The 16,286-nt window shown below is 37.3% G+C and overlaps 1 protein-coding gene across 2 annotated transcripts in view; it reads right to left on the bottom strand.

Moving 5' to 3' along the window:
- Window positions 1-1,586: 1,586 nt before the first annotated feature.
- The window catches only part of STAM (signal transducing adaptor molecule), a 75,380-nt gene continuing 60,680 nt past the window's right edge, over window positions 1,587-16,286 (bottom strand). The window contains exons 9-13 of one of the 2 annotated variants that reach the window (XM_046679472.1): window positions 15,066-15,153; window positions 14,543-14,597; window positions 13,836-13,989; window positions 11,900-12,075; window positions 1,587-4,440 (exon numbers count right to left, since the gene is read on the bottom strand). In XM_046679472.1, the coding sequence (XP_046535428.1) occupies window positions 4,215-4,440; window positions 11,900-12,075; window positions 13,836-13,989; window positions 14,543-14,597; window positions 15,066-15,153 (699 nt within the window). In that variant the 3' untranslated portion in view covers window positions 1,587-4,214. The remainder of the gene's footprint in view (window positions 4,441-11,899; window positions 12,076-13,835; window positions 13,990-14,542; window positions 14,598-15,065; window positions 15,154-16,286) is intronic. The other variant, XM_046679470.1, reaches the window with a different exon arrangement.

Genomic DNA, 16,286 nt, shown 5'->3' on the forward strand with positions numbered 1-16,286 from the left:
ATGTCTGAAAATCCTCAACATAAAAAGTTGTTGGGAAAAGCATCACTTGTAGTATCATATACTTATTTCAAGGGGCCAACTTAGTAATATCCTACTCCCTGTGTTTAATCTTAACCCCTAAAACAGAGGTCTCCAAATCAAGTATACACATCCTAGGGCATTGATTACAAGAACCAGAGATACGGGACGAAAACATTAGAATTTCTATTATTTGGTGCATTTCATTATGTACAATATATATTACTACAGTAGAATTTTTACAATTTGTAAACACATATACATACATATCTTGGGGCTATATACTCAAAAATATTTGCTACTATTGAGGATATCAAATCAAAAACTGTAGATACTACAATAGACATAACTTTTTTTAAAGTCTCTGACCACCAAAAAATCATTAAAACTAGTCCCTTTTGCTTTTTATACACGGCTTACTGACTCTCAATAATTTAATATGCAATCCTTATCAGAAATTCTATGAGCCTAAAAGAAGCAGCAGATAGACAATGATGGGAGTGGGAAGTAGTACCATGAGCTAGAGACTCAGAAAATCAGCAAAATACAGTATGACCAGAAGTCATCACCAATAAAATGTCAAGTTTTCTCCAGCAAGGAAATCTAAGATGTTAAATACTGAGATTTAAAATGCTCTGGAATATCATCAGGAAAAAATACTGTTGAAGCCAGGAAAACTTCAGGGAAAAAAACTACTCTTATAATTTCAAAGGGAGATTATACTAAAAAAAAAATACATAAAAGTCAGACAGCTTTGCTTAACAACCAGGGGGGCATGTCAATATAAATAGTATAGAAAATAATCTAGACACTTGACAAAAACACTTCATTGAACCATGATTCTAAAATAAAAGACAGCTGAACATAAGCCCTTTGAGAAAGCATTTAGGTAAGTTTCTTCTATATATTTTATTCTAAGGGGCACGAGCAGTTAATCAACAAAAAATAAAAATAAAAATAAATCAGAAAATGATACAAGAGTGAAAACTTTAAACTAAACTTTTGCTATGAAATTTTATAAAAGTGATATAATAGGAAGATACTTCTTAGAACCGGTAAGTAAACCAAGAAAATAGATGAGAAAAAGAAAACTGATTTTAATGTATTGAATAGATGAAAATCTGACCAATTAAATCAATGGAGTTCATTTAAAAAATAATTTATATAGTTATTATAGTTGCATAGTTTATCATATAGGACATTAATATGTTCTATATAAACTTGAAGCTTTAAACTAAAAATGTTTTTAAGCTGAACTATACAGATGTCATATATGAAAACTATATCTATCAGACAAGAATGCTAGTGGTCTATTAAGCATTTTAAATACAAAAATTAAGATGTATAGAGGGCCGGCCTGGTGGCACAGCAGTTAAGTTCACGCGTTCTGCTTTGGCAGCCTGGGGTTCACTGGTTCAGATCCCGCGCGCGTGCAGACATGGCACTGCTTGGCAAGCCATGCTGTGATAGGCATCCCACATATAAAGTAGAGGAAGATGGGCATGGATGTTGGCTCAGGGCCAGTCTTCCTCAGCAAAAAGAGAAGGATTGGCAGCAGATGTTAGCTCAGGGCTAACCTTCCTAAAAAAAAAAAAAAAAGATGTATAGACACAAAGTTCCAGAAGTTTTTAATATAAAGAAGGGAATCTCTAGCCACCTAAAAGGTCCCTCACTGAGTAGGAGACATAGCTAATAGTGAAGAGGAGCCACAGAGTTATAAAAGACTGTAAAATCACAGTAATTCATACTACGTATTACTCCAAGTAGCTCTAGGGCATTGATATATGATCAGATCCAATTGGCCGTGGGGTCTCTTGGCTATTTATGCTAGATAGTAAGTGGACTGAATTTTTCCATTTAGATGTCACTGGTTTATGGTTATACAGTCAAACTTTCCAAAGGAAATAAACTGAGAAGTAAAATTTGCTTCACAGAAATTCATATTATAGTTTGTTCATTTTATAAATAATTCTACTCCTTAAAAAAGGGACAGCTATATTTTAAAGAAAGATTTTTTGAAATTGCAATACATACACTGGTTTCAGAACAAAATCATTTGTGCTCCTAACTGATCCTTTCCTATTTCTGTCCTTGCCATGTCATCTGAAACATGGAAAACCCAATGGTTACTTTTCATCGGAATTTTTCCATCTGGTATTTTTATACCTAGTAAATGAAAAGCACAAAATAACATAGTATCAGTTTTAAGTGTTCATCATTTAAACCTTTATAAGCCTAGTAATGTAATAAGTAAAGAAAACTATATATGCATAGTAAGAAAGGTAGCTTTTTTTTCATTTCACCATTCTTTGACTTTTACAGGGCAAAAAGCATACTAGAGAACATGTAATTGACTTCACAGCATGAAGGAATCAAAATAAAATGGCAAAATGATCATTTGCCATTGGTAAACAGGAATTTATCAAAAGAGAAAGAAAAATATAATATGACTTGGGGAAAAGTATATCAGTTACAATAGAACACTCAAATTGTAATGGAAAAGATTACAATCTGTTTGACAATGTTTATCAAAAAATAACGCATTACAAATTTTTTTAATGTAAAGTTTGAATCCAAATTTTAAAATTACTCTTTGAGGGTCACATACTCTAAACTCAGGAAAACCTAAGACTAAGGCCAAACACTTAGTTGAAGCCAGTGCTTTCAATTTGACCCCAAGAAATTAGTCACCATTAAGATTACTTGCCAAAGATGGAATCATTTGTCAAAAAGGAAAGAAAGAAGCTACGTGACTACAATAGTTTTAGAAAATACAAATTAAATTTTCATTTATGATGTGAAACCTGTAAATAAATCAATTCTTTTAATATGATGCTCAATTCAATTTTCCAATTATTTAAATAATAGTGTTAAATAACAGTATAGCACAACTAGGGAAGTTGTTAATATATTAAAAGATTAAAATGTCAGTGGAAAACATACTTCATAAGGACGAAAAGCAAAGCACTCAGTCAAAAGTACTCCTGAAGAGGAAGCCAAAATAATTCCATCAGAACTTTAAAAGAGAGCGAGAGCAGCCCAAAAGTCCAGTGTGAAAGATAAGAAGAAAAATACAAACTGTCAAGCCAGGAACATAGATACTTTGAAACATCTACTTATATCCGTTTTAATGAAGAATTAAGGATACAAAGTGTTAAGGACATATTTAAAAGACTAGTAGTGGGGTAAGACAGATGAATCAAATTTTGTTTATATTGTAAATAATTACAAGAGACTTTGAAAATGTAGTGTAATTCATGTTTTCTTTCCAGTTTAAAAATTTCTATCCATTGCCTCTATCTTTGGTGTCACTGCCACCAAGAAACACAGTATACAGCTTAGAAATCTAATTACTATCTTCAACTAGGAAAAAGTAAATCAACATTATCTCTTTAAAAATAAGATATAAAGAACGTGATCTTACTTAATTTTGTCTCATGGTCCCAAAATATTCTGAAATATCAAGCCAAAATGTAAAGTTTAAAGGGGAACACCATCATTTGCTGTAATTGCACCAAAAATTTAGCTACTGTACGCTGGTGTGATGACAGCTAGTAGGGTGCAGAGGCTACAGAAGGACATATACATATGTTCAGCTCACAATTAGTCAAAGGAAGGTTCAGTTTAATGTGGAACTGAAACATGGACAACACAATGCTTTCACGTAAATATGCTAAAGCTTTGTTCTCTTGCAGTTTAAAAGGATAGTGTAATTATCTTAAATTTACACAAAACATTATGAAATATGGTAGTTGTTCATGATTAAAATAAAATAGCAATGTAAATTAATTTAACAGTGTTAAATATATTCACATGATCACCATTGTGATTCAAAATGGCCACTCATGAAGTTACACACCAATATATGTACATAACATTTGTCACAACAGTTTTTGTAGTTTGACTTTTTGCAGACCAGGTAATTTTACGAGACAAATAATCTTGTATCAATTCTTTCATATTATGAAAGGAATTAAATGTTGTAAGTAGTTTCATTCCTCCGGGGAAGGGGGCGGGGAGAACCTCTAAAAAGTCAGTGCAAATTGAAGAGAGTTCTACCTTCTTGAACAGTGGAACTTGCTGACCAAGATAAATTCCTATACGCTGAGGATAAACAAATCTTAAGATACTACAGAATCTCGTAACATCGTCAGCGGCATTTAGCAGATCTTTGCCACAAGGAGGAATCCCAAGTCCTATAGCAGAGCCTTCTGAGAATATGCTTGCTGTAGCTGAGGTGGCTGCTGACTGCCTCCAGGCTGAGGCAGCGCTGATGATGTTAAGTTATAGTTTGGCACCTGGGACATATTAGTTCCTGCGTTCTGGTAGATAGGGACATCAGCAGCAGCAGCAGACGGAGGAGGACTATATACTGAAGCCTGGCTGGAATATGTAGTTCCTTGAACAGAACTGACCATTGCGCTGTGGAGGGGAAAAAACACTCAATTAGATAAATATTGCCTTATGTAGCCATTTAGAGATAAACAGGAAAGTCATTCAATAAACATTCATTCATTCATGCAACCCATTCCATAAATACTTATTAAATATCTACAATGTGCCAAACATTGTTATTTTAGGCACTAGGATACCATAAAGAAGGAAGGAAAAAAAGTCCCTACTGTCTTGGAGATTACATTCTAACAGGAAAAAAAAGATGATCAACAAGTTTATAAGATGTCAAGAGGTAATAACTGGTCTGAAGAAACATACAGCGTAGTAGGAGAACCAAGAGCTCCTGGGACAAGGGATTCTAGTCCACACAGGAAGGTGGGGGAAGGTGTCTCAGATAAGGCAACATTTAAGCAGAGACATTTAAGTGAGGGAGGGAGTCAAATCAATTATCTACGAAAAAGGTATTTCAGGCAAAGAGAACAGCCAAGTACAGAAGCCTTTGAGAAAAGAAATGCCAGGCATATTCAAGGAGCAGCAAGGAGGCCACGACGGCTGAAGTAGAGTGAGCAAAGGAAAGAGTGACATAAAATAAAGAGGCAGAATTAATGGGGAGAGGGTCCTTCCACATATAGTGCCTTGTACACCAGAACAAGGATTCTGGCTCCATGTGAGTGAGATGGAAAGCCACTGGTTGGCTTTGGACAGAAGAGTGATGTGATTTCACTCAGGTTTTAGCAGGCTCACTCCGGGCCAAGGACAGAGGCAAGGATACCCACCTGGGGGCTGCTACAATCGTCCAGGTGAAAGCTAAGAGGCAGCTGGAGCCACAGTGGACATGGGGGAGAGGGGAGGAAAGCGTCACATTGTGAAGGCAGTGCCTTCAAAATTTGCTAATAGGCAGGGTGGTCAAGAATGCCTGAGGTTTTAGAACAGAGTAACTGGTGGAAATCACTGGTAGAGTGGCCATTCACTGAAAAGGAAAAGACTACAGATAAGGACTGGAGTAGATCTGGAGAAGGAGAATCAAAGTACAATTTTGGACATGTCAAGTGAGATACACAGGAGATTCACAAGGAAAGAGAATGAACAGGCATCAGTTATTCAAGTCTTGAGTCCAGCGGAGAGGTTAGGACTAAAAACACAGACTTAGGAGTCATCAGCATACACGTGGTGTAAAGAATCATGGGCCTGAATGAAATCCCCTGGTAGTGACTGAAAACAGAGAAAAAAACAGTTCATATTTCGAGCCCCAGTTCGAGAAGTCTGGAAGATAAAGAGGGACTAGGCAAAGAAGACTGCAGAGTAGCAGTAAGGCAGAAGGAAAATTAAGAGAGAACGGTCACAGCCAAGTGAAGAAAGTATTTCACAAAGGAAGTGGGCACCGGATCTGGCAATATGCAAATCACTGGTGCCTGACAGGAACAGTTCTGGTAGACGAGGGGAGATGAAAGCCTGATAACCTTGTTTCTCATTTCCCTGAAAACACAGCCGCGATTAAGAGCGACCTTCCATCTACCCCCAGCACCACACTTATCAGCCATCTGTACCTACACCCTTCACACAGTCCGCCTTCCCTCCTGCTGTAACTGATCGACTTAACTGCTCCCATCCAAGGCACCCTCCACTTGTGCACAGCTCCTATTCCACCAAAACAAAAAAAACCCTTCAGAGTTACCTTTATTCACATCCCTGCCTCCTCTTTTCCCATTCCCACCCTGATATTAAGTTTCTATTATGTGTAAGAGACAAGATGAGCTATATAAAGAGAAATATCAGGAGCTTTAACATCGAAATTTTCTCCCGCATTTCTATGAAAAATGTGTTAAAATAAGCTAGTCAATGGGCAATTGCCCAATATTTTCAAACTACCGCCTATTTCTACATTTTTCTTCAATTGCTAGATTGTTTATAAATCAATTGTTGGTAAATTCAATGCTCTTGTACTCTGCACAAATTAAACACTCATTATTATAATATACAGATAGTCATTTACTGCTGCATTCCACTCATTGATGCAACCACTTAAGTAATGCTTAAAGGCATCATCACCCATTACCATTCCATATGTCGTGTTGTGCGACACAAAATATTACAAGAAGTCAGATTTCATGCTATTATTTCCATCAGTAAGGACCACCATAATGCTATAATATAATGTTGAGCCAATGCCTGGCTTTGTATCTTAGCTAAGTGGGACCTTAGTCCTCCCTCCCTGCTTCAGTTTCCTCATTTATAAAATGGGGATAATCGTATACCTACTTCATAGGTTATTAGAGTAAATGAGTTAAAACACGTACAGCATATGGCACAGTGCCTGGTGCTTACTAAACATCCCATAAATGTTAGCTATTACTGTAATCATTCCCACTTTGTACTATATTCCTTTTCTCAACTTACAGGTCCACCATCTACCCAGTTGCCCAAGAGCAAAGCCCAGCAATTCACTCAATACTTCTCTCTCATACCTCTGCTCTGCACTATCTCCCCACCTCGTCACCCTTAGCAATAATTTGCTAATCTCCTAAATAACTCTTTTCCCATCTCTATCATTATATCTTGCAGTTAGACAGTAATCATCTCTTGCCTAATATACATCATCTCCTGCTTTCTAACCTATCTGCTATGAATCCATCTATCCTATTGCCATTTACAGTTCTTTACGGGCTTTCCCAGGTAAGACCCAAGCTCCTTAACACAATATCCAGGACTATTCATTATCTTTGTCAATAACCCCAAGTGTCTCTCACCTCTCCCACCACAGAGTTTAACCCTTTACTAACACTGTACTGCTGGTAATGCCCAACATGTACTATGCGTTTTTCACAACTCCCCATTTTACTCATTCCATGGGTACCATGCCATGTCATACTATGTCTTTGCTCACGACAGAAAATCTTTCCTTTTCTTCCTCTAGGCTAAGAATAATAGCTTGAGCATATTTTCTTGGAAACCTTCCCTGAACCCTGAGGCTTCTAAGGCATCCTGCATATACCTTTATTAGTAACTTATGTTGTAATTACATATTTTTCGTATGTTTGCCTCTACTAGCCAGTAAGTACCTTAAAGCTAAGAAACTCGAAATCAATGGTCAACCAATATATGACTGGGGAGCCAAGACTAGTCAAGAGGGAAAAGACAGCTTTTCCATAAATGGTGCTGGGAGAACTGGAAAACCACCTGCAGAAGAATGAAACTGGATCCCTGTCTTACACCACTCACAACAATGAACTTAAAATGGATTAAACTTAAGACCAGAAACTGTAAAACTCCTAGAAGAAAACACAGGGGAAAAGTTCCTTGACGTTGGTCTTGGCAGCAATTTTCTGGATATGACAGCAAAAGCAAAAGCACAAGCAACGAAAGCAAAAAGTAAACAAGCGGGACTACATGAAACTAAAAAGCTTCTGCACAGCAAAAGAAACTATCAACAAAATGAACAGGCAACCTATGGAATGGGAGAAAGTATTTGCAATCATATATTTGATAAGGGGTTAATATCTAAAATATATAAAGAATTCACACAACTCAATAGCAAAAAACCTAACAACCTTATTAAAAAACAGCAAGAACTGAATACACAGTTTTCCAAAGAAGACATACAGATGGCCAAGAGGTACATGAAAAGGTGTTCAACATCACTATCAGGGAAATGCCGATCAAAAGCACAATGAGATATCACCTCACACTTGTTAGAATGGCCATTATCAAAAAGACAAGTGGGCCGGCCCGGTGGTGCAGCGTTCTGCTTCTCGGCGGCCCGGGGTCGCCCGTTTGGATCCCGGGTGCAGACACGGCATCGCTTGGCATGCCATGCTGTGGGAGACGTCCCACATATAAAGTAGAGGAAGATGGGGACGGATGTTAGCTCAGGGCCAGGCTTCCTCAGCAAAAAAAAGGACTGGCAGTAGTTAGCTCGGGGCTATCTTCCTCAAAAAAAAAAAAAGACAAAAGATAAGTGCTGGTGAGGATGTGGAGAAAAGGGGACACTTGTGCACTATTGGTGGGCATAGAAATTGGTACAGTCAGTCACTATGGAAAACATTTTGGAGGTTCCTTAACAAAATAAAAATAGAACTACCATATGATCCAGCAATGCGACTTCTGCGTATATATCCAAAGGAACTGAAATCAGGATCTCGTAGAGATATCTGCACTCCCACGTTCACTGCAGTATTACTCACAATAGCCAAGATATGGAAACAATTTAAGAGTCCATCAAAGAATTAATAAAGAAGATGTAGTATACACACATGATGGAATATTATTTAGCCATGAGAAAGAAGGAAACCTTGCCATTTGCCACAACTTGGATGAGACTTCAGGGCTTTATGATCTCACTTATATGAGGAATCTAAAAAAGTCAAACTCAGACAGACAGAGAGTAGAGTGGTGGTTATCAGGGGTCAGGGAGCAGAGGAAATGGGGAGCTACTGGACAAAGGGTACAAACTTCCAGTTATGAGATGAACAAGTCTGGGGATCTAATGCACAGCATGGTGATTATAGTTAATAATACTGTATCATATATTGAATGTTACTAAGACGGGAAATCAATGTTTTCACCACAAAAAAGAAATAGTAACTATGTGATCGCTGAAAGTCATAGCTAATGCTATGATAGTAATCATTTTACAATATTAAATGTATCAAATCAGGGCCAGCCCGGTGGCGCAGCGGTTAAGTTTGCACGTTCCACTTCGGTGGCCCAGGGTTCACTGGTTCGGATCCCGGGTGCAAACACGGCACTGGTTGCCAAGCCGTGCTATGGCAGGCATCCCACATATAAAGTAGAGGAAGATGGGCACAGATGATAGCTCAGGGCCAGTCTTCCTCAGCAAAAAGAGGAGGATTGGCAGCAGATGTTAGCTCAGGGCTAATCTTCCTCAAAAAGAGGGAAAAAAAATAAATGTATCAAATCCATAGGTTGTACACCTTAAACTTATACAATTTTATATGTCAATTATATCTCAATAAAGCTGGAAGTAAAAAAAGCTCTACATCACCCTTTATTGTCAAGTGTCTAGCATAGTGTCTGGAGCAGACTAAATGTTCAATAAAGAGCTGTTTAACAGAAGTAAAGTGAAATAATGGACAAATATGTACATAGCTTTGGTCAGCTTAGTATATCACTGCCACCATCTCTACAGGCAGGTTTAGAAACTGCTTCAGTACCACCTTCTTCAGTTATCAGTGAGATCATCCTAGAGTGACAGAAGTCTGGAAAAGTGATATCCCAGAACCAAAACTTTATGTAAAGTGTACGAAATTGCCTCCTTGATATTAACTGAGGGGGTACCAAAAAAGTGCCTATCAAAAACAGAAAGAAAAGAACATTTCATCATTGACCTTGATTTACAATTAGAAAGCTTGCGTCAAACGTGCAGGACACCTCTATCAGGTATACTTCTAAGTCCAGTTCCTGCTCCTTCCACATCTTCATCCACTTGCTTTGCCAGCCATTTCCTCATTTAAATACACAAGCACACACACACTTGTTCTTACATATTTATAAATAAATGCTACACATTTATTTACCTTTTTAAAAATTGCCTCAAAGCCTTTGCAAGGAATTAAAAAACCTCTCTCACTGGCCTAACATAGCACTTCAAATTCTTACCAACATTTAAACATTTATTTATCAAATATTTACTGAGTTTCTACCAGGTGTAAAACTCTGTGCTACACAGTGTAGATATAAAAGTGAAAGAGACTCAGCTCCCGCTCTCAAGATATGAGAGTTTAGTGAGGATACAGACAAGTCCAAAGGCGATTATAAGACAAAACATGGTGTGCTGGGGTCCTGTGCCAGCAACAGAGGAGGAAGAGTGTTGGAGAGGTGGGAAGACAAGACAGGCGTTTTAGAAGAGACAAAGCTAAGAACTAAAGTATAAATAGGAATTAGCCAGCAAAGAGAGCTAAATATTTCAAGGAAATGCTCTACAAAATCACTGTTGAAATCTACATGTGTTTTTGAGAGGTGACATTAATAGCTACAGCATATCAGAGTCGAGTCAGGCCCCAGGCCCAGCACCGGAGGTTTCACACCCTGACTGCAGAAGCAGACAGAGCCACCCCCAGCAAACAGCAACACGGTGCTACCGCTCTACAGCACATCATGGCTGAAGCACCTACCAACAGGTTATCTCACATACAAGGATAATTTCTCAAGGCCTTCAACCAAGAACGGTTCCAAGTAACCTCCAGGAACAAAGGAGCCAGAGCAGCAAGTGACAGTAAGAGAGGACTGGCTTCCTACATAACTCATGCACACCGGCTGACTTCTCAACAACCCCCGCATCTACTCACTTTGTATCTAGTTTCAAAGCAGCACATTACTCTTCTAAGAACAGCTGCTCCCTGCCGATGTGCTTATTTTCCACGTAAGGGTATATACTTTCACCAAATTTCAACTAAACAAAAAAAAAAAGTCCTGGGACAGAAAGAGCTACACCTAAAATTTGTCCTAAGCTCTATAACCCAGTAGGGAGTGTCCTGTGTTCTGATGCCTATAATGGGCCTCCCATTACCCTCCTTCTAAGGTCACTTCAGAATACTAGATGTGACCACAAGACAAGGTTTGAAAATCCCCAAGCATGCCCAGAGTGTGACTCTTTTGAGGATGAATAAGATAATAGTACAGTACAGGAGCACTTGTGGGCAACTGGAACACTGATGGAAAGGTTTCTAGGAATTGTACCCATGCCACAAAGAAACTTCTGTTGTGAGTCAGAATATCACGACTTTTAGAATTACACACCAGTGAACTCTTACAGCCTATCTCTCATTCACTTCAAAGGAAAGACTTCAGCTTAGATTCCCACTGAAGAAGAAAAGGCATTAACAAAATTTTAAATTATATAGTATATAAATATAATCATTTAAAGACATGACAGGGGGCATTATAAGCAAATGACCAAAACAATGGGCCCATCATTTCACAGTCAGCTACTTGCCCCACGAGCCACAGGGGCATATGGCTTCCTGCACCACCTCTGTTCAAATGGTTTATCTTGCTGTCATATATACTAAATCCCAACACTGGGCAAGAAGAAGAGAATATCTGTCTAAGAGACAGCCCAGAACAAAACATTTTAAAACAATAGCAAAAAAATTTGATTTTATATGAAATTTGTAGAAAATAAATTATAGTTATCAAACTTGCTTCATTAAAATCCTTAGCAAATATCATCATAGACAAATAAAAACAAAAACAAATTACGATAGGAATATAAAACATACACAGCTAACACCAGAATTCAGCAGTTCAATGAGTCAGTAAGACAGAGGCCTGGCTAGCTGGCTAGGATGGCAACACTGCAGGGGTTCCTGCAGACCCCACACATCACACTAAGCAGGGCTGACCATCTGGGATCAGCGATAACATCTTCCCCCAGTTTTTCTTCTCCAGTTCTTATAGTTAGAGATGATGGGGGCACTTCGGAGTTTTAACAGCACTAACTATGAACAAGAGTCAAGAATCAAATTACTTCGGGTACGAAGCCTGAGTCTGCTGACTGGGAAGGGCTGGGTTTGCAGACGGTGGAACTGCGCCTTGGGTGAGAGAAGAAAGCTGCTCCGGGGGCAGACTGTAGCTCGGGAGATGGCTCATCTGTGCATTCCCTGCAACCAGGTAAGCACCACTCTGAGGCGGCCCCGGATACACCTAGACCAGGTCATGATAAAGCACATTAGGTCCTCCATGATTTTAATAGGCATTTCAAACACTCTTTGTAGAGGCATTCAGTTACAAAAAGAACAACAACTACATCTCTACCCTTTTTTTAAAGTTACTTCTGTTAACAGCCTTTTAAAAAGCACTTTTCAGTGAAGTGGGCTCCTGATGATTTTTGTTCCTCCGTAAACATCAGCTAAACTCATGTTCATCTCCAAACAGCAGTAAAGAAACTTACCTTGAAACTTCATACTAATAGAATCTCTCTTCCCATGTTGATATTTTAAAGACTTCCCTAAAAGGAACCCCAAAGGATGTTTAAGAAGTTTCTTTAATTCATTGTTTTACATCAATAGATGGCAATTGCTTATAGATAGAATTTGTATTTCCTAAATTACAGTTTATTGAAACTTTCTAAAGCAGGGGTCAGCAAACTTTTTTGTAAAAAGTCCAGACAGTAAATATTTTAGGCTTTGTGGGCCATATAGTCTCTGCCACAACTACTGAACTTCGCCCATACAGAAAACATCCAGAAAGAATGCATAAACAGATGAGAACGGTTGTGTTCCAGTAAAATTTTATTTAAAAAAAATTATGTAGGAAATCGGATTTGGCCCTTGACTACTCCTGCATCTAAAAACTATACTTGTTTTAATCTAAAGAGATGGAAGTCTTAAATGCCTCAAATCTTAAACATACACAGTGTTGTAATCTTCTGTAGTATTCATTAGATCTTTCCATTTCACGTGTGAAAAGAGAACTCCACTGTCTATGTAGTAAGACTCTTACCAACAGTTAAGATAGCAACACAATCGTCAGGAGACAATACAATCATCTTAGCCATTCTGGTAAGCCATAGAGACTCGCCATACATCAGAAAACAAAAGGTCTTTATTATTAACACAGCTTTCCAGTCCTTACAAATGCAATTTTTTTTGTACTATGTAAATTGAACATGAAGGGTTTCTTTGTCTGTTTTTTTGGCTCAAACTAGTATCAACACCCATGAGGAGGTGTCACCTAGCCCCAAGGTTCTCAGGTTTGACTCTTCATCTCCAAGGTTTTGGCCCCTCATTTCAGGGGAAATGGACCACGCTAAAAAAACATTAATCTGCACAAAGTTTGTGCCACTTTCCATGGATAAAATGGAGTGCCTGGCTAATTACTCCCCATACCCTGAACTTACTGAGTGTGTGGGAAAGAGGCTCTTGAAATTGTTGCTTGGGGTGAGTACAGGGAAAACTGCACTACAAGCATTCTCATGTAAAGAAGGGGGAAAAATCCAGATTAAGGCGGCTCACTATACAACCGAAAACTACAGATACTCAGAATTTAGCAATAATCAGAAATTTCACTCAGACAAAAATTGCAGTTCTTAACCAGGTAATTAAATATGAAGCTTTAAAAATATACAGATATTTGGGCCTCCTTCCTGAAGACTGTGATTCAACAGGTCTGTGGTGAGACCGAAATATCTCTATTTTTTTAAAAAGCATCTGCATTTTTTTAAAAAGCTTGGTGGGTGATTCTGATGCACACCCCTGCAGAAAAAGTTTTTTTAAAATAAGAACTACTGGTATAATTAGTATATTATACATTTACTTGTTAAGTAAAAGATTATTTTAAACTTTATTTTCACTCTAAACATTACTCTTAGAAAGCTTGACATTTTAGAAAAACACAGCTATTTCAAATAACCTCAAATACATTTGAGAATTTAAAATGATATACTTGAGTTTTTAAAAGCTTACCTGAGAACCAGAAACCCCAGATGACTGCACATAATACTGCTGACTCTGTAATTTTGCATACATGGAATACATTGGATCTTCATTCATTAACTTGGTATACAATGAAAGTGCCTCCATCACCTTAACATTAAGTTCTGAGAGTTCTGAATGTTTTCTGAAATATTATACAATAATTTGAAATGTAACTGCTATTTAAATGATAAAGTGTTCTAAATAATAAGACACCTAAAGATAGCAAAAAGTGCTATAAGTAGACATTATTAAAAATTTAATCTGATGACAGAAAATATCCTGTATTTTAGTTTCAAGGCAAACAAAACTGTTTAAGGTTTGGGTGCTGTGCTGGGAGAACTCTAGCTCATTGTATTTGAAATATCTAGGTTTCCCTAGTTAAGAACAGAGGGGTCATTTGTGGGTTGTGGCAATGCCACTTAGAGCAAACGTGATTACAACAGTTAACCCTTATTTTTAAAAGAGACTTATATACTGAAGGTGACATAAATCCTCACTTTGAAAAAAAAGAAAAGGACAGAAGGGTCTAATTCTAATTCCCACATCTAGCAGAAAAGAAGTGAATGAGAACTGGTTCCTTTGACACAGCTTAGAAACAAAACAAAATACAATGGCAGCTCTACCTCAGTAGGCAGTTTAGGGTCAAACTTCAAGAAAGAAGGTACGCAATGTAGATACAGCACATGTTCCTTTACCTGTCAATATCTTCCAGCTTTTCGTCAATGAGAGGTCCCATCTGGTGACACATTGCTAAGATGACAAGATTTGAAGAAATGTAAGAAAACGCAGCAAAAGAAAGCAAATCTTTGATGAAATTCATATAATTTAAGAAATAAAAGCTCTAATTTGGAGTAACAAAAATTATATTAATTAACCTTAGCCCAGAGAACCCAAGATTTATTTTCTTGGGTATTTAGAAAATTAATACTTTAGATTGATTGTTTTGATCTCAAAATTTTTTAAATATAAGTTTTCATTTTAAAACATTCTAAAATGTTGAATAAAATACTTAATTTGGATAGAAAAGTATAAGAATTTGAATTCTACCAAAGGATTAAACTGCATATAAATGTGAGACTGGGTCATAGAAGAGTGAGAAATGTTAACATTTTTATATCATTCTCAATTTTACTTAAATATAAAACCATTCTAGAATAGAACACTAGATATGCCTCTAATTATTTTTTATTTGCAAGGTAACTGGAAAAGAAGGTTCACCTTCAAGATGCAGTAACTCTGGAAGATCTGGTTGATTATCACTGGGATCTGTACTTTGCAACATCTGCAGCAATTGGTCCATTTTATCCTATAGGAATTAAATAGTTAATACAAAAAGCAACAAATCATTATACAACGTGTTCTCACTTCATTATTAGATAATGGATAGCAAACTTCTGTAATTCATAGGTACAGAGACTCCAATTTTGCTTTTGTATATTTAGTATCTATGAATTCTCTTTAGTACCACATGAAGCTAGAGCCTTGAAAGCTCTTCCTACTTATTTTTGAAACTGTTAGCAGACATTCTCTTACATGAGAAGAAACAGAGCCACATTTAAACTCACAACATGTGAGCTCTTCAATCTCTTATGTCATGCTAGTGGATTTCTGTGTCACTTTGCTGTGGAGCAGCTGCCGCCCTGCCATGCTGACAGGTGTACCTTCTCTCTCAAGACGGCATTACTCATGACTAACAACTCGGTCATTACTTCTCCACCATGGTGAGCACAGCAGCTGTTCAGCAAGGCAAAGCTAAGCTATATTACAGCTGTTCTCCTTCTAAGTGGGGCTGAAAAGATTTATTCTACATTTCCTTTCCACCCATGTTTCAATTTGTCATAAAAAGGAGGAGGAGGATTTGTGGTTTCTGCATTCTCCTATGTGGGAAAGGCTGGAAGGCATCTCAAAGCAACGACTCAGACCTATTTCAGTCTCTTTTGTTCTAAGACCAGTGAAAACTAACGAAGCCATCATTACACAAATACATCCATACATTACATAAGTATACATGTATTTATATGTAAGTTTTTAAAAATCAAAATATAGATCTCATGTACCAAAGAATACTACTGTAGAATTACAAACTTTTTTCTATGTGTAGTTCTTATGTGGTCATGCTACTAAATAAAGGTACATGTAGTAAATAATTTAAAGACTACCAATTCTATGCAAAGTAGCTATTTAAACCAAAACAAAACTCTATATTCTGTACAGAAGGAGAATAGTTTAAGATGAATTAATCACTAGAGAGTGAAAGTGACACAAGTATACAAAAAACTCTTCTAAGTCAAAAAAATCTTATATTTTGAAATGGATACTACTTTTCAACATAGAAGATTCACAATTTTCATTTTAAATACTCTAAAAAAGAAGGCACATGTCAGAAAAGTTTGCCTACAGCAAAAAAAAGGGGGGGTAAAATGAGAGTTAGCGTCAACT

Source organism: Equus quagga, chromosome 12, assembly GCF_021613505.1.
Source record: "Equus quagga isolate Etosha38 chromosome 12, UCLA_HA_Equagga_1.0, whole genome shotgun sequence".
NCBI lineage: Eukaryota > Metazoa > Chordata > Mammalia > Perissodactyla > Equidae > Equus > Equus quagga.